Consider the following 18,368-nt stretch of genomic DNA (forward strand, 5'->3'; position numbering starts at 1 on the left):
TGGAAGTAGGAAGTTCATTCCATGCCATTTCCTGGGTTCTGCCACTGCATGTCTGCCTGGAAATGGGCTTAAAACCAAAATTTTGGCCCTTTTGGGGCTTTTCTGATTGTTAATGTTGGATACTTAAAATCTAGAAGCCTTTCCAAAGCACAGCACCCTGCCTTACCTCAGGACAGTGCTCAGTGGGAATTAAATCATGGTTTAGTTAAGACCCAGTACCAAGGTCCAGCCTTTCAACATCCAGGTGAGTCCTCAGTGGTGCAGATGGTTGTTCCTGCAGGGATGGATGGAGAATTCTCTGCTTTCGGGTGGATAATTCAGGGCAGTCCCATGATGGTAGGACGTGTTCCTCCAGAACAGGGCTGCATTTTGGGGGAAAGAGGGAGGAAACAGTGTTGTTGTAATTAAGATGCACTTGTGAAAATCCGCTAGTCTGGGTGTTTCTAGCAGAGTCTGAGGGAGCATTTGAGGAGCTGAGGGAACTGAGTGTCTTTTAAGACAAGGGGATGTCTTGGAATGGCAAAGCCACACCCTCACCTTCTGCCACTGCTGCTGGAGGTCCTGATTAAATTACAGGAAGATGTTGATCAACATTGCCTTCGTTAGAGATGTCAGGAGAGAGCTATTTATAGGCACAATATGTAAATCTCCCCACAGTGGTGGTTAATTCCCTGGAACACAAACAGTCCGAGGAGTGGCAGCTTAATTAGTGCCTGTTTTCCTGGGTTACCTGCTGGAAAGGCACCACGGGGAAGGTTCTGGAATTACAGGAATATTTATGGCCTGGGAGAGGTGACTTCAGAGGAGCAAAATTGTTCTACCAGACACTGATACCTTGATTCAATTTTTTGAATGACGTGTGGACGTTGCTGATTTTTAGGTTGGGGGTGGGGTTAGAATCTTAAAACCCCAAAGTTGGAGGTTTCATGTCTGTGTAACACTTTTCTACCCTGATTTACAAAGTGCTGCTTTTTAAAGGAAGTCACTGAAATCACAGCCTCAAAAATACATTCAATGGTATTCATATGGTATTGAAATATTCTAAAATTTGACATCTGGTTTTACAAGGAATCATATTCCTGTGTGCATCTCAAAGTTCCATGAAAGTTTTTTCCCTAAAATTAGTTTAAAAGTTACTTTTAATGCTTCTTTCTCTCACCTCAGCTCATCTCCATCAGTTCTGTGGACACAAACTGAGGTTTTTCTGTGCCTGTTGAGGACATATAAAAGTCTGGACTGAAACAGGAGAAACTCTTCAGGACAAGATGAGAAGCCTGATTATTAAATATGATTTTAAACCTCAGCATTTAACCTGAGATTTAAAACTGACAAATTTGCCCTTCAGGAACAGGACAAGGCTGAATCTTATTGGCTCACCTCAGGTTTCAGTTAATAAATGCCAATTTATTTGATTTTAAAGAAAATCCAGCAATAGGAAAGTCAGGCGTTATCTCCAACTGCTTTTTCCAAGTTGCTTTTACTACTGGTACTACAGCAGTCAAAATTTAGTTTAAAATTTGCTTATAGTACCAGGAATCAGTTGAATTTCCAGTATTAGAAATTTTTCATCCTCCTCTATGGAAGTTCCTTCTTAAATGCATCACAGGCGTAACAGGGAAAATGCAATCCCCACAAATATTGAAAGTAAGATGAAATTTGAATGCTGGGGTGATGCCTTAGGTTTTAACTTTTATATTTTTCAAATCCTGGACTGCCTGCTGTGTCCCTCTGAGGTTCCGTGTGCCCTCTCAGCTGCTGTTCTCTCACGCTGGTCAGACAGAACAAACCTCTCCAGGTTTGCTCTCCAAGGACACCTCGATTGTCCCAGGCCCCAAAATGTGTAAATTAAAGCCTCTAAAGGGGGAGCAAACTTGGGGTAATTACATCATGAACTGAGGTTATAATTGGAGAATTAACCCTGATATGCAAATGGACCAAACTCATAAAAGGGTGAAGAACCCCTGACCCAGGGTCCGTCTTGGGTGGAGCCTCTGGAGTGCCCAGGGTGTGCCTTTGAAGGCCCTTCAGATAAATACCTGCTTTTATTCTCTTATTCTTGTCTAGCCTCTGTTTTTAGGTGGCCACCTCAAGGCATCAGGGCACGTAGGAATGGTTAAAAGGAGGTTTAATCAACTTTTGAAAGCACTTCTGAAGATATTGCGGCTTTTCTTGACTCATCCAGTGCTTTTTAATGGTCTTAAAAATGACTTTTGGTAATGGTAATTTTAGCTGCTGCTTGGCATAGTATCATATTTTTATGTGCTTTACAGTGTTTTCAGGCACAAGTATGATTTTAAAGACTCCTGTCGACTCCAAAACTGCTTGTAAAATGGGGAGTTATTTCAATCTAAAAGCACATTGCCTGAAAGAGGGATGGCTTGGCATTCTTCTCGAGCTGTAAAAATAAAATGGCAATGCACAGCACTTGCAGGGCAATTTGTGCATCGCAAACCCTTTAGAGATACTGTATCTGTATATAAAGTAAAGAAAAAAAGGTGGAAGAATGGCAGAATAAAGCCACAAAATAAATTGGCTGATTGGGCTGCGTGTTCTGAAATGGAACGGGAGCTTTTCATAATGGTCTTTATTTGCTTTTTGTCCTTTTGGTACTGGTTTGTCTCCCAGCCTCGCTTCTTGTCCAGTTCAAACCAACCCACCCCAAACTCACCTGTCTCTCTCGCCTTGGAATTCCTGAGCTCCACATTTTAGAGCAGGGCTTAACTCTGATCAAAGCACACAAAGTCTGGAGGTTTAAGCAGGATCTCAAAGGGGTCTGAATCAAACTCAGGTTCGCTGGGGTGCCTTCCCAGATTCTCCAATTAGGGATTTCTCTCAGGAAGAGCTGAAAATAGCCCGTGAAAGCCCTTCTTATGCCGTTTTCAATGCAGAGCCATGGCAGCACAAGCCAGCTAATGTAAAGGTTATGCCAAGCTCCTCCGAAATTGCCCAGCTGTGGAGCTGAATGCCCACACAGGAAACAAGGCGGGGCATTTTCCCCTGCCATGGGGTTGCTTAGTTACTCAGTTTAAATGTATGGCTCTATGTGGCTCTTTATGAGGACCCTCAGTCTGTAAATCGAGTTTTAGACGCTCTTTCATGGCTGTGTTTTTCCCCCTGAGTGTTCCCTGCTGAATGGAATTGGAGGTAAGGACAAAGGACAGCTTCCTTCAGGAAGCATTTTGGAGAACCAAGTGCAGCTGGAACAGAAATACCTGTTCAGGCAGAGAGAAATGTGAGGTGCTTTAACAGCCTGCAAGGATTTCACTCCTTGCCTCTTCAATTTGGAAAGGCCACTCTCGCTTTCCCAGGGATCGCCAGCTCCCAGGAGCTTTGCTGGGGCTTTCAATCCATAAAAGCTCCCACGCTGGAGGTTTTAGCATTGACATGCTGGGGTTGTGAACAGTGGAGGTCTCTTGAATTGGGCTCTCTCAGCAGCTTGTGCCCTCACCAGCCACCTCAGGGTCACAACTGCCCTCGTGGCATTCGTTGTGCTGGCAGGGTTTTAGTGAATCAGTGCAGGTGTTCTGGCCTTGTGCCATCCTGGATCTTGTGTGTGCCACACACACAAACACTCTCTTTAATTTCCAAATCAAGTGTCCATTTCCTTGTTAATAACTTAATTCCTTATTTAAAATGGCCACAGTATTATCAGTGAGTCCGGCTTGAGGACGGGACTTGGTGATTCTCACTTTGTATCTCCAAGACTTCTGTAAAAGTGTTTGATGGGCTTAACCATGTGGAGGAAATGGGGAGAAAAGGCTTTGAATACTTTAAAATCACTGAATGGTTTGGGTTGGAAGGGACATTAAAGATCCCAAATTCCACCCCTGCCATGGGCAGGGACACCTCCCACTGTCCCAGGCTGCTCCAAGCCTCAATGTCTTGGACACTGCCAGGGATCCAGGGGCAGCCCCAGCTGCTCTGGGCACCCTGTGCCAGGGCCTGCCCACCCTCCCAGGGAACAGTTCCTTCCCAATATCCCATCTAAATTTCCCCTCTGTCAGTCTGAGCCCATTCCCCCTTGTCCTGGCACTCCAGTTCCTGCTGCAGGGTCCCTCTCCAGCTTCCCTGTAGCCCCTGAGATCCTAGAAGGTGCTGTGAGATCTCCACACAACCTTTTCTTCTCCTGGCTCAGCAGCCTCAGCCCCTCGTCATCTCTGACTCTCCAAACCCTCTTTCACAAGCTCTTCTTTTCTTCCCCTCTCCACGATGCAAAGGGTCGTGGTTGAAGAAAAGAGTATCCATGAAATTAAGACTGCTGAATGCTGAGAGTTGGCTTTGTTTAATTCTCTCTCTGGAGCTAAATTAAAATTTTTTTAAAATTTTAAAACTTTTTAAAAATTAAAATGTTTATAAACACAGAGGGGAAGAAACAAAACATAAGAAATCCAGAATTTTTGCTCCCCTCTAGGCCCTAGAAAAGTTCCCTCTGTTTTTTTTCAAACTCTGCTCCCACTCTTTGGAAAATAATTTGGACTTGCTTGCTGGGTCAGGCTTTTTGTGGTAGCAGACAAGTTGTCATTTCCTCGTTCCCACAGAGGTTTTCTCCATGTTGGATGTTGAGCTATCCAAGGTTTTTTCTTTCACAGGCATATCAAAGAAAGTGGCTTTAGTGGCTCCTTGAAGACTTTTCCATTTTACCGTTTGTCTTGTTGACAGCACACAGTCACTGAAGTGGAGCAGAGCCCCGAACTCGCTATAAATTCTTGTTTGCTGCAGTATTTGGGGATGATAAAGTGGTTTATTGGAGACATAGAGGGAATGGAGGGTCGGTAGGGAATGGTTCGGTGCTGCTTCTTCCTGCACGATGATGGGATCGTAGCACATGAGCAAGCTGTGACTTGTTCAATTTAAGCTTGCTCCAAGATGCTGTGGATGCTGCACACTCTCATGGATTCAGGAAGAATTTGGAAAAATCAACAGAAAGACAAATTCAAGAGTTAATACTTTGTTCTTTCCTGTCTTGCGGAGCAGCCCTAGGAAGTAAGGGATTGATGCTGAGGAGCCTTCCGCAACTACTGACAAGGTTTAGAGTTTGATTCTTGTTTCAGTCAAAAGTTAAGAATAAACTTTTATTCTGCCAACAAATAAAATAATTTCCTTCAGCAGTTAGAGGGTATAACTTTATTAAATGGAAAATCTTTTAAATTGGGCTGAGAATCTGCTAGGAACTGAGTCAGGGGTTTGAAATTGCCCATTGCACTCCCTGTGATTGTTTAAATAAAAACAAGCGGAACAATTTATCTGACTAAATAAAAGCAAACTTGAATATAAGATAAATAATGAAATAACTCAGAGTAATGATTGAGTGTTTCTGCAGCAGCTGGAAGAAGAGTTGGTGATTAGCATATGGAAGTGGAATTTTTTTCCAAGTTTTATTTCAGGAGCACTTGGGAGGAGATTGCAGTTATTTCCCAGAATCGTGTCCCAGGAAGGTTCAGGCTGGCTGTTTGTTTCCCCAGGAAGGTTCAGGATACCTTTGTTTCCCCAGAAGGTTCAGGATAACTGTTTGTTTTTCCCAGGAAGGTTCAGGATACCTTTGTTTTCCCAGGAAGGTTCAGGATAACTGTTTGTTTCCCCGTGAAGGTTCAGGATTCCTTTGTTTTTCCCAGGAAGGTTCAGGATACCTTTGTTTTCCCAGGAAGGTTCAGAATAACTGTTTGTTTCCCCGTGAAGGTTCAGGATTCCTTTGTTTTTCCCAGGAAGGTTCAGGATACCTTTGTTTCCCCGTGAAGGTTCAGGATTCCTGTGTTTTTCCCAGGAAGGTTCAGGATACCTTTGTTTCCCCGTGAAGGTTCAGGATTCCTGTGTTTTTCCCAGGAAGGTTCAGGATACCTTTGTTTTCCCAGGAAGGTTCAGAATAACTGTTTGTTTCCCCGTGAAGGTTCAGGATTCCTTTGTTTTTCCCAGGAAGGTTCAGGATACCTTTGTTTCCCCGTGAAGGTTCAGGATTCCTGTGTTTTTCCCAGGAAGGTTCAGGATACCTTTGTTTCCCCAGGAAGGTTCAGGATAACTGTTTGTTTCCCCAGAAGGTTCAGGATAACTGCTTGTTTTTCCCAGGAAGATTCAGGCTGGCTCTTTGTTTCCCAGATGATTGTGCTGTTCTCCCTGCAGGGCTACTCACTTATTTTTTGTGTCAAAGTAGAACTCCTTCTGTCTCTAGAGGGGTAGGACTAAGTTATTGAACTTTTCCCAAAGTTGTGCTCTGTTAATAGGAAAACAAATCCCCTCTCAAGTCTTGGGGGGGACCTTTTTGTGCTTGAAGCCACTTAAATTTTTACAGCTTTGTGGGCCAAGCTGCTTTTCTTATTAAACTTTGAAGCCATGTGACTCAAAGACCAGAACAGCCCTCTCCTGACACTGCTCCCTGGCCATTCAAATGTTTTATTGAGCTGGACTTTAGGGATATAGGAAGTATGAGTGGTTATTTGGGGTTTCCAAGTGATTGTGTTTATTAAGGGGAGTATATAGGCAATTTTGGGTGGCTGTGACTCCTCTGCCTTGATGCCAGCACTGTCAGAATCTCAGTGTGGGTGAGGTGGGACCTCTCAGAAATGTGAGTGTGGGACACCTCAGAAATGTGAGTGTGGGACCTCTCAGAAATGTGAGTGTGGGACACCTCAGAAATGTGAGTGTGGGGCTTCACAAAAGTTCCTGAGGAGAGATTTTCAAAAGCTGCTGCAGCCTCGTAACCTCCACACACAGTGAGTGCTGTAGGAGTTCAGGTGTCTCCAGCTACTCCTTAACCTGTTGTTCATAGTGGAAGGTGTCCCTGCCCATGACAGGGGTTGGAACCAGATGATCCCAAAGGTTCCTTCCAGCCCAAACCATTCTGTGAGTCTGAGAGTCCCTCCAGTGATTGGGAGCAGGAGACCAGTGTGGAAAGTCCTGTGAAAGCCCTTTTTGGAGGAACTGGTCCCCTTGGAGGTGGCAGTCCTGTGGCAGAGGGACTGTGAAGATGCAGATGGCCTTTGGGATGGTGGGGATGAAGAGAAGAGCTCAGGAGGAGAAAGGGAGCTGCTGGAAACTGCAAACCCCCATAGCTGTGGGGCAGTGGTGGTTGGAGGGGACCTTTGGCTGTCAGGCAAACCCCAGCTCATGTGACCATGGAGTCACAGGCTGGTCTGGGTTGGAAGGGACCTCCAAGATCTTCCAGTTCCCCCCTGCCATGGGCAGGGCCACCTCCCACTGGAGACTCTCTCCTCGCAGGTGTCTGCAGAGCTCTTGGCTTCGCCTGTTGGCTCCCCACACTGGGAGTTTATTGTTAGCTGGTTCATTAACCTTTGTTTTAATTTTTATAGATGATTCTCTGTTCTTTTAGCTGTAAAACAGAGAGAAGTCCTTCAAGGAATAGAACTGCTGGATGGGAAGGGGATTTGACGGTGTTTCAAAGGTGAAAGGAAGATGATCCAACAGGTCTCTGTTGGGAAAATACCTGATGATCCAAGTTGTTGTGTTTGTCTCTGCTCAGGCTGTTTGACCTTGCTGAGCAGCTCGTCTAGGACCGTGGCTGAAGGTTTCCTCTGAGCCACCTCATTAAAAATAATTAGAAATTAAAATAATGAAAATTAGCCAGCAGAAACCAAATAGAGCTGAGCCTTGACACTGTTACATGGTGAGTTTGCTAAAGAGCTTCTTACTTTGCTCCCAAGGAGAGAGGCCCTTTATTTATTCCCTCTTCTTGATTATGGGAGAGTAAAGCAGAAGCACTGTTAGGAAAAACAGAGAAGTTAACCACAGGAACAGAAATGCTTTTGCTGCAAGGCCTTAGGAAAGCCTTCAGAGCTTGTTTTATTTAGTAAGTTCTGGTTGCCTTTTCTGTAAGGAGTTTGGGGCAGGGGCGGTGCTGCCTCAAGATTCCATTTACCAGCATTGCTGCTTAAACATAAAATGCGTCATGAAAACTGCAGGGAGGGAAGCTCATTTATGGAATGCTTTTCCTTTTTTAAGGGTGTTTGATTTATCATGATTTGACTTCAAAAACTGCTCCATTATGCCTAGGAATTTCAAGGACAGCTTGTTTTTTGTTGAGAAAGTTGGAACAAAGGCATGTTCTGGTAATGCATTCTGGTAATAAACTGCAGTGTAAAATCGGAAGAGGTGAAATAATGGCTAAAAGAGTTCTACCAAGGCCCACACACTGACATGGGGCACCTTTCTGCTCTCTGGGTTTAAAATCTTGGGGAAATATTTCCTTCCTAAATCACCTTTGGGGCTGCAGTTATTCTGTGCTTGTTTAGGTTGAATAAAGCAGTCTTAGTGCTGGAATCATTTTGGTTGAGGAACATTTAAACAAAATACTGGAGAAAAAAGTTGAGACAACTCGAGCGAGTCCTGAGGAGGCCACAGAGCTGCTCCCAGGGCTGGGGCCCCTCTGCTCTGAAGCCAGGCTGGGAGAGCTGGGGGTGCTCACCTGGAGAGGAGAAGGCTCCAGGGAGAGCTCAGAGCCCCTTGCAGGGCCTAAAGGGCTCCAGGAGAGCTGGAGAGGGACTGGGGACAAGGGGTGGAGGGACAGGACACAGGGAATGGCTTCCCAGTGCCAGAGGGCAGGGATGGATGGGATATTGGGAAGGAATTGTTCCCTGGCAGGGTGGGCAGGCCCTGGCACAGGGTGCCCAGAGCAGCTGGGGCTGCCCCTGGATCCCTGGCAGTGCCCAAGGCCAGGCTGGACATTGGGGCTTGGAGCAGCCTGGGACAGTGGGAGGTGTCCCTGCCCATGGCAGGGGTGGCACTGGATGGGCTTTGAGGTCCCTTCCCACTCAAACATTCTGGGATTCTCCTAAAAACTGAGCCTCTTCCACATAACATCGCTGAGGACAATTCATGGAATCCCTTTCCCAAGGGACACTGCTCACTGGTGTTGCTCTTTAGCTCAAGGAACTTACTTTGCCCTCCTTACTAACTTCCCCAAGTGTATTTCCAGAGAGCTTCCATTTTCCTTGATTAAATAAATTCCAACTTCTGTCATTCTTACGGGATAGATTCTCCATCCTCCTGACAATGGGAATAACCTTTCTCTGCACCTGGCTCAGTCCAAAGATGTTCTTTTTCATGTTCCCAGAAATTCCTACCATCTCTGGCTGGTGCCTGATTGTACAACACAGTGCTTGAGCTTATGGTTTATTGAACTCATACTGCTGCTTATTGATTCTATTTTGTGAGGGGGAAAAAAGGTACCACCCATATATTCACAACTTACCCCTTGTCTTTAAGGTTTTTAATTCAAATTACTGTCTCTGAATTGGAAATCTGTGTCAGGCTGCAGTTTTAGATTTGTCTGTTCAGTGTATGGCAGTGGATGTGGAACTGAGGCTCTGGCTTTGTTAGGTTTGCTCCTGCAGAAGGGAAGGGTGACGTGTCGGAAAAAGCAAAAGCAATCTGCGATTTGACATGGTGAAATTAGGTGAAATAATCTGTAAACTCTTATCTAGGCAAGAAAACTCTGTTTCTTCACAATTCTCTTACTGGTGCCATGTGGATAATCCACAAGTTTCCTACTCCCATCCTGCTTGGGTTTTTTTCTCCCCTAGTTCCGGCTCTTGCTCTAATCTCTTCTTTTCACTGAAATTTATCTCATGATAAATTTTCTTGCTTCACCTGCTCACACTTGCAATAAATCCTCTGCAAATTGCTGAATTTCACTGGCCAGCCCTACCTTTTCTCTGTGACTCCTGAGATCCACATTGGAATGCTGAACATTCCTTTTAAATGCTGAACATTCCTTTTTAATTCACTGTAGAATGCTTTGATTATTATTCTGGAAATTTGGATGTGTTTGATGGAAAACCAACTTTGGGAAAAGTTGTTAACATGTGAACATGTATTTGACTTGTAATTTTGATCGTTTTCTTATTGACTGTAAAATAGAAGTTGGTCTAATTTGGGTGAGCTTTTCACTGGGACACTCAGCAGGGAGAAAATATCATCATGGAAGCAAAGAAGATGGGGGAAAAGCTCATGGAGTTAAAAAAAAATCATTATTATTCTTTTAGTGAGATATATGCAATTTTTGGACTGAAAAATTGTCCCTGGTTTGGATTTCTATTTGTGTATTTAGTTTGGTTGTGTGTGTGGTGGTCACTGTTGAAAACAATGTTGCATGAAAGTTTTATCATTGAGCTTCTTTGCCCTTATTAACAGCTTGTTGAAGGGTCTTTCAGTTCCCCAAATCCTGAACCTCTAGAAAATGATAACACACATCTCTAGAAAAAAAGTTAGAGTTGGTTTTGTTATGGCCCTGGAATTTTTATTGTATTCAGTGGAAAAAATAAGACCAGAGGAAAAAAAAAATCAAAGGCCATATTTCATGTAGATAATTCAAACATTTCTTATCCTCTCACACAGTGTGTTCATAAGAAACTACAGTGGTATGAAAGATGTGGTTTTCCAGGTGATTTATTTGCTCTGTTAATGCCTGCAAAAGAAAAAGCTTTAAAATATAACAATAGTTAATTTAATTCTTAAAAAGGAAACAAACAGAGAATTTTCAATTGTTATGTATCAAAGTAGACCATAGAAGAATGAAAGGAATATGGAGGGAGAGTTCATGCATTCATAATTTTATTTAGACTGTCTAGGGCACTTTGAAATGGTGAAGTGTGCACAGAGGTATTAGGTCACAGGTTGGGCTTGGTGACCTTGGAGGTCTTTTCCAACCCAAATGATTCTGTGACGGCAAAGTCAGTGTGGTGGTGGATCTCTACAGGCAGTGACGTGAGGAGTGCGAGTGAGGGGCACCCACAGCAGCTCCCTCTATTTCTCAATATCTGTATGGGGGGGAGGGATCCTGCCCCTCTGGGCAGCCCTGGAGGCACCTCTGGAGTGCTGTGTCCAGCCCTGGCTCCTCAGCACAGCAGGGCCAGGGAGCTCCTGGAGCGGGGCCGGCGGAGGCTGCGCAGCTGAGCAAGGGCCTGGAGCATCTCCGTGCCCAGCACAGGCTGAGGGAGCCGGGGCTGCTCAGCCTCGAGAGGAGCCCCAGCTGAGAGGGGCCCTCAGCCCTGGCTGTCCCTGGCTGCAGGGAGGGCTCCGAGCAGGGCCCGGGCTCTGCTCCGGGGCCCAGCAATGGCACCAGAGCACCGGGCAGGGCCTGAGCCCAGCAATTGCCCTGCCCAGGAGGCAGAACTGCTGCCCTGGGCAGTGCCCAGCCCTGAGCACATTGGCCACAGAGGCTCTGGGCTCTCCTCCCTGGGGCTGTTGCAGAGCTGTGTGCACACAGTGCTTGGGGAATTCCAGCATTATTCAGACTGTTCATATGGATGAATCTTTGGATGTTCAGATGTTTGGCCTTGCAGTTGAACTGAGCATCAGCGACACAAAGCTGCTGCTGGAGGAAATCCCAGTGATGTAGAGGTGTCCTTTAGGGGCTTCACCTAAATGGAGATCTGAGCAAATGCATCACTGTTCTCACCTCCTTTTGTAGGCCTTGTCTGTGCTGGGGTAATTTGAGGCTGTAACAAGCTGCAGTGTGGGTCCTTTGAAGTTGACGAATGTGTAATTTTTACCATAAGCTGGGAAATAGAATTTACCTCAGCTTGCTCTTGTGTTTAATTTACAGATGATTTTCTCTTGGGAAAATTTCTCTTGTTGTGTGTAAAAAAAACCCCAAAAAACCAAAACAAACCAGTAATAGCTGAGTATTTCTTTCCTATTTTGAATTCAGAACTTGATTAGAAGGTACCATTTAATACAAATGAGGTTTGGTTGGGCTGTGGATCAGAGAAACCTCTTAAAATCTATAAAATCATGGGCTGCAATCTCAGACAGTCCTGTGTGGTGGATTGGGAAGAAGAATGGTTGTCTCTTTTCTTGCTGAGTCAATGAGGCTCTTGGAAAATGAAAAGCTCTTCCTAATGAACTTTTATTTCCATGTGCTTTAAAGGGGGTGCTGGTTTTCTGCTGTTCAATGTAGAAAACCTGGCTGGTACTAAAATACAGTCATCACACGTGGTGATCATGCTTTTATGTATTTTAAGGCTACACTTATACGTTTGCTAGCTCTGCATGTACTGCTTGATATCTTTGAACCTCTCTTTTGAGTAAACCAACAAACTCTTACTTATTTTCTTTCGTTATTCTGCTCTGCTTCCATTGATGACTAAACTTTTGACTCCAGACTGGCAATATGAGGGTAAGATGGCAAAATATGACTTCCTGAACATTGCTCGTCTGTTTTTCATTTGTGTTCTCCTTAGAGTTATTAAAATTCCATTCACTAAGTAGATCCTTTTTCGTTGCAATTAAGTTCAAATTATGTTTGTTTCTGTTGTGAAGCTTTAATTATGATTTATACCCTTTAATCATTCCTTTGTTATTTCTTTGGGTTAAATTACCATCTTATTCCCTGTGTCCTGACAGACACCGAGATTCCTGATGGGATCTCTAGAGCAAGACACAAACTTCATTAGGGTAGCCATCCAACTGGATTGTGGTGGAATGTGACCACAATCCTTCCCTGGGACGGTGGGCAGGCCCTGGCACAGGGTGCCCAGAGCAGCTGGGGCTGCCCCTGGATCCCTGGCAGTGTCCAAGGCCAGGCTGGACACTGGGGCTTGGAGCAGCCTGGGATAGTGGAAGGTGTCCCTGCCCATGGCGGGGAGTGGCACTGGATGATTTTTAAGGCCCTTCCAACCCAAACCCTTCCATGATTCTGTGATTTGAGGGGTGTGTGTCTATGATGTGCAGTCTGAGTAAGGGATAAGCAAACAGCTCCGATTTTGATCCTTTGTGAGTGTAACTTTACTATCAGTTGTAGCTCATACCCACATCACATTGAAGGGAATACTTGCCTTCAGCATGCCAAATATGCTGACTTAAAAAAAAACCCCAACGACAAAACCCCCAAGATCCTACTTTTGCAATGAGAAATAACTCTTCTTTTCATCCTTATAGATTGCAAGTTGGCCAGAACAGGTCCTCCAGCCACAATAGTTCCCATTGACGAGGAGAGTCGCAACGGTGAGTGCCCCACAATTATTTATACAAGAAATTATTTCTAACTAGTCTTTAAGGCTTTTGTTGCAAATAGACCTTCTTAATTTTTCTTAAGTCAGTGGGATGGTAGCAGAGGACAAAGTTCTGGTCAGTCTTTGGCTTTGTTGTGTTTGGGTAAAGCTGAAATTTTACTCTGCAGCGTGACAGGAGTGTTAACAATGTGGTCTTGTGGGTTTCCCACGTGGCTTTTGGCAGATTGCTCGTTGGTTTGCTCTAAGTTTAAGAACATGAGCTTAAGGACACCTCTGAAATGGCAGAAGTTGCATGAAGTCGGAAATTTCAAAAAGAAAATGAATGTCCCTTTTTTTTAGTATTTTAGTTCTCCTGTCAAGTCACAGAGTTCTTAGGTTGTTGATCTGTGGTCTGAGCATTGCATTTGTCAGAGTAATGTGATGGGGTGAAGTGCTTTACCCTGTTACAATCAGCTTACTCCTGAGAGTAAGTTACTACTCTTTCCTGCTTTTTATTCTGTGTGTTTAGGGTTTTCTTTTTTTACCTTGCAAGCTGGGCCTGGTTTTGTGCCGTGTGTGGTTGTGGTTTATCAGATACGGGCGCCTGAGATGGTGAACAAAGCCAGGTCATGCTGGTGGAACCCCTCTGCTGTTATTCCCGGGGGAATTCCTTGTTGGAGTTGCTCAAGGTCGGCTGGATAAATGCATTTATGGGTAAAGCCCCTCAATAAATCGTTAACACACCTGTGTGCTGAAAAGCTCTGGTTCTGGGGTGGCTGTTAAAACCAGGCTCTTTTCCTCCTCCTGGGGTGGTTTTTCCTGCAGTCAGGAGTGTCCAAAAGAGGGCTACGAAGATGGTTGTGCTCTTTGAATCAGATGCATTGGTTCTTGGCAAGCTGCTGTTGTATTCTGATGTGTTCCATTTGTGGGCTGCTCAGTTTCGGTGGAGTAACCCCCTCAGCTGAAATGGTTTCGCTGCCAGAGCTCATCTCTCATAGCCTTTCATCCTCCCTACTCATTAGAAATAAATCTGTACTAACAGCAAGGGTGTCATCAGCATTATTTTGTTGGCGCCTTATGTTGTAGAAACTTGTAGAAGTTTCTGCTTCTCTGTTTCCCACACAAGGGGTTATAAATAAATCCAAACCAATGTTGCCATCAAAAAAACTTTGTGAAAACCTTTAGAAAGAGAGGTTGAAGTTGTGGACTCCCCATCCCTGGAAGTGTTCAAGGCCACGCTCAAGAGGGCTTGGAGCAAACTGGTCTAGTGGGAGGTTGTCCCTGCCCATGGCATAGGAGTTGGGATGAGATGAGCTTTGAGGTCCCTTCCAACCCAACCCAGTCTGTGATATAAAAGTTAATAAGGAATGTATGATGTTCTACATTTCCAGTGACCGAACTTTATGTTGGGATTGCCAAGAGATGCAGAAATAAAAATCCACCTAATTCTGTTCTAATCTATACAAATATGTCTCAAGCTCACACAAAGTGTGAAATCTCCTCCTTGTCTTAGTTCTTGCACTGCACTGTAGCTTCCAAGGGTCTGTTGTTGATGTTGGAATGGCTTTTCTGAGGCTTTGGGATCTCAAGATCTCAAAACGATGGCTGGGACATTTCATTCCATCCAGTGCATGTGGTCATTGAGCTCTGGCAGCACAATAAACAGAAAATCCTGCTCTTAGGAAACAGATACTTAGTTCCATTGTGCCATGGCACATTGAGCTCAATCATTCCTAATTCACAGGAAGTCAGAGACCAGCAAATCTCACAGAATAAAAATATTTTCCCAAATAACTGTTGCTTGTTTTCATAGTCAGGCACACAGGTACCGTGCGTGACCTTTGAAGATCTTCCTGAGATCAGCAGAGATGTTAAGATTTGACAGTTTCCCACTGTGGGATGAATATCACTTTATATCAAGTAATTTAGGTACAATAGTAAATTACGTTATGATTGTGCTCATGTGAGCAATCCTAGAAGGAGTGAACCTGACCTTTCTTAAGGAGTAAATGTATTATTTTATGATCTTCCCTGTGTTGAACTGAATTGGGTGATAGCATTTCAGATCGTATTAACAGCAAACCCGAATTTTCTGGATGATTTTTATAAGCAGAGAGTTATTTTCACCCATGGATTTATTTTTATTTAATTACTGGATTTGAGACTTGGCTTTAACTTGTTGTAAAGACTGAATGAGCCTTATTCCTAGGTCAGACCTTCTCATTGCCACTGTACTCCACATTTTTGGAGGCCTCCATGTGGAGCCACCTGTGCTTTTTCCCTTCAGAGGAGCATCCTGAAATTCTCAAGGGCTTTGAATCCTTGGGCAGGGTTTTTGGTGGAAAGTAGACTCTTGGGAAAGGACTTCTACAAGGCAAGATTTAAAGATTTAGAGATTAAATTAGAATTTGGAAGAGAAAGTAGAGGTTGTGGTAGAGGAAACAAGCAGACCAAAGTGAATCCCCCTAACATGAGGACAAAGAGGAGCTGGCGTCTTGGTACTCCATCCAGAACAAAAACATTCCACAGTTAGGAATGCTTTGTGTTCTTTCCCATCCTAGAAAAATCAGTCGATGTTGGCGTGGTTTGATTTTATTTTGGTGGGTTTTTTTCTCCCCCCTTCCCTTATGATGGTTTGAGTGCTCTAATGAATAATGGGAGCAAATCCCAACACCTCCTGCTCTCTTCCCTCCATGTTCCCTGGGGATGTCTGACCCAGGGAAGTGCAGCTTTCACGGCTCTGGGTGGATCAGGTGTTATTTTTATACCTTTTCACCTTCCTGCTCTCTCAGCAGCAACCTTTCATCAGCCTGACTTCCTGGGGAGGCAGAGGATGTGTGATGGCGCTTCAAATCCCCTTCCACAACGCCCTGTGGGGAGGGACTCATGGGAAAACAATGGGTACAAAAATGCAGGAAACAAAGCTTTGGGGTTTTTTCCCCCTAATTCTGTTGGACCAATTTGTTTTCAGTTTTTTATATGTCATGCTGGAAGAATGGACCTGATTGCTGAGGCACATTGACAATTTCCATGCTGGTCCAAACTGGTTTTACTGGGTTTTCAGAGACAATTGACAGGGATTGAAGAGAATGTCCCCAGAGGCACAAAACCTGTAGCCTCCCTCCTGAAGTGGGCTTAGGTGCGCTGATAAGGACTGGGAGTTATACTCTGAATATTCCTTACTTAATTAAATGCTCAGTGACCACCAGGTTGGGCTGGAATTGAACTAATTTAGCCCTCAAGAAGGAAGGGTCCTGCTATCCCAGGCATTTTGGCTAAGGGGAGAAGTTGCTTAGTAAAATCACCTTGGAAAGTTGCTGTGCCCTGAGCACAGGAAAGGCATTCCTTAAGAGCTGTGGCTCCATGTTCATTTCCTACTTTTCCCTCCTGTTTCAGGAAGATGGGTGAATTAATGACTTGAGAGTGCTTCAGCCTTGGAGGGCTTTTCCAACCTAAATGATTCCATGATATTCTTGTATTGTCTTCACGACCATCTCACTCTTTAATTTTAAACAAAAATACTTTCACCTCTTGGTTCCTTTCATTCCAAAATCAGCTTTATGAGGGAAAGTCATCTTAGTTTTACCACTTCAAGGGATTCTGAGAACAGCATTTCCCAAGTTTGCAGTGTATGTGTAGGTGTGGAAAGACACCGAGCTGTGATTTCGTCTTGATTTTTCTCAGTTTTCCCATAAAGGCACCTTGAGGACTCTTTGCACTTTGCTTTTACTCTATTGCACTATTTTTTGCGGCATTTCTACAATGGAAAAAATTCAAATTATTACTTTATATGTTGTTATCATTCCTATGAAATGTTTCCAGGGAGAAAGTGGTTCAGTTGATTTTTAATTTAGTTCATGCCATTGTCTTTATGCCTCTCTGGCCACACGTAGATTTTTCCCACATCTTTGGACAATCTTACAGCTCCCTAAAGTGTTTATGAATGTTTTTGACCAGCTTTTGACCATCCTTTTCAAACATATCTTCACCAGCCCGGGATTTGGTTTGTCTGGCAATGGAGATGTGGTGTGGTGTGCAGATCTAAGTTAAGGTATTGCAGCCAATAAATAAACCTTGGAATTAAATCTGGCCACTTGTAGTCCGAGGGTCTAGGCCCAGCCTGGCCATTCCAGCTCAGGGAGCAGTCGAGGTGGATGATGTGATTTTAGCGATGAGTGCCAGCAGTGTTTTGGTGAATCTCTGGGTGCTGATGCTATTCTGTGGTCATTAATCCCAGGTCTAAGACATTAGATTAGCCAGCAGTACAAATCTGAGCTGGATCAGGCCCAGGCCTGTAATAACATCTGCTCAAATTAGGCCTCGCTCTGTGGAGTTTATTCTGGCTTTATGTTTTTATATAGGAGGAGAGGTGATCCGTTAGATCCAATAGCTGCCAGATTGAGTAACTTCTGTCAGAAGCTGTTGCCCTTGTGGAATGTTCTGGACAAATTCAAACAGGAGGAGTGGATTTGTATTGATTCGTGTGCCCCACATGGCTGCTGCTGGGGACTGTGCCACATCACAGGGCTGTGCAGTTCTGCTCCATCTGCTCATCCCTGGGCTCCTTTGGGAGCCAGGGGTTTCCTATGGATGCTGCTCTAAGAGAAGAAGGACCTGGGGGTGCTGTGGGTGAGAGCTGGGACCCAGAACCCCCCCGTGCCCTGGGATAAGCAAATGCGGGCAGCAGGGGAGGGGGGATTCTGCCCCTGTGCCCCTGTGCTCAAGTGAGACCCCACCTGCAGAGCTGCCCCAGCCCTGGGGCCCAGCACAGGAGGGACCTGGAGCTGCTGGAGAGAGTCCAGAGGCGGTCATGGAGCTGCTCCCAGGGCTGGAGCACCTCTGCTCTGGAGCCAGGCTGGGAGAGCTGGGGGTGTTCACCTGGAGAAGAGAAGGCTCCAGGGAGAGCTCAGAGCCCCTTGCAGGGCCTAAAGGGGCTCCAGGAGAGCTGGAGAGGGACTCGGGACAAGGGATGGAGTGCCAGGACACAGGGAATGGCTTCCCAGTGCCAGAGAGCAGGGCTGGATGGAATATTGGGAAGGAATTGTTCCCTGGGAGGGTGGGCAGGCCCTGGCACAGGGTGCCCAGAGCAGCTGGGGCTGCCCCTGGATCCCTGGCAGTGCCCAAGGCCAGGCTGGACACTGGGGCTTGGAGCAGCCTGGGACAGTGGGAGGTGTCCCTGCCCATGGCAGGGGTGGCACTGAGTGAGCTTTCAGGTCCCTTGCAACCCAAACTCTGTGGTGCTGTGAGCAGTACTGGCTCTAGTTCTGGATTGTCCAAAGCGTTCCTGTGCTGTTTAGGAGTGCGCTGATTAGATGTAGAGAAAGAGGATAAATTTGGCCATAGAAATCCACTGGGAGCAATGAACATTCCAGGAAAGTTTCTGCAATAGGACTTCCTGCTGCTGCCTCCCTGGCTGGGGGTGGGAAG

General features: G+C 45.1%; 1 protein-coding gene across 13 annotated transcripts in view; it reads left to right on the forward strand.

Moving 5' to 3' along the window:
• PCDH15 (protocadherin related 15) overlaps positions 1-18,368 on the forward strand; it is a 711,356-nt gene that overhangs the window by 419,971 nt on the left and 273,017 nt on the right. For 11 of the 13 annotated variants that reach the window (XM_048310467.1, XM_048310468.1, XM_048310469.1 and 8 more), the window contains 2 exons: positions 12,113-12,127; positions 12,889-12,954. In XM_048310467.1, the coding sequence (XP_048166424.1) occupies positions 12,113-12,127; positions 12,889-12,954 (81 nt within the window). The remainder of the gene's footprint in view (positions 1-12,112; positions 12,128-12,888; positions 12,955-18,368) is intronic. The other 2 variants (XM_048310479.1, XM_048310478.1) reach the window with 1 other exon arrangement.

This window comes from Corvus hawaiiensis, chromosome 8, assembly GCF_020740725.1.
Source record: "Corvus hawaiiensis isolate bCorHaw1 chromosome 8, bCorHaw1.pri.cur, whole genome shotgun sequence".
Lineage (NCBI taxonomy): Eukaryota > Metazoa > Chordata > Aves > Passeriformes > Corvidae > Corvus > Corvus hawaiiensis.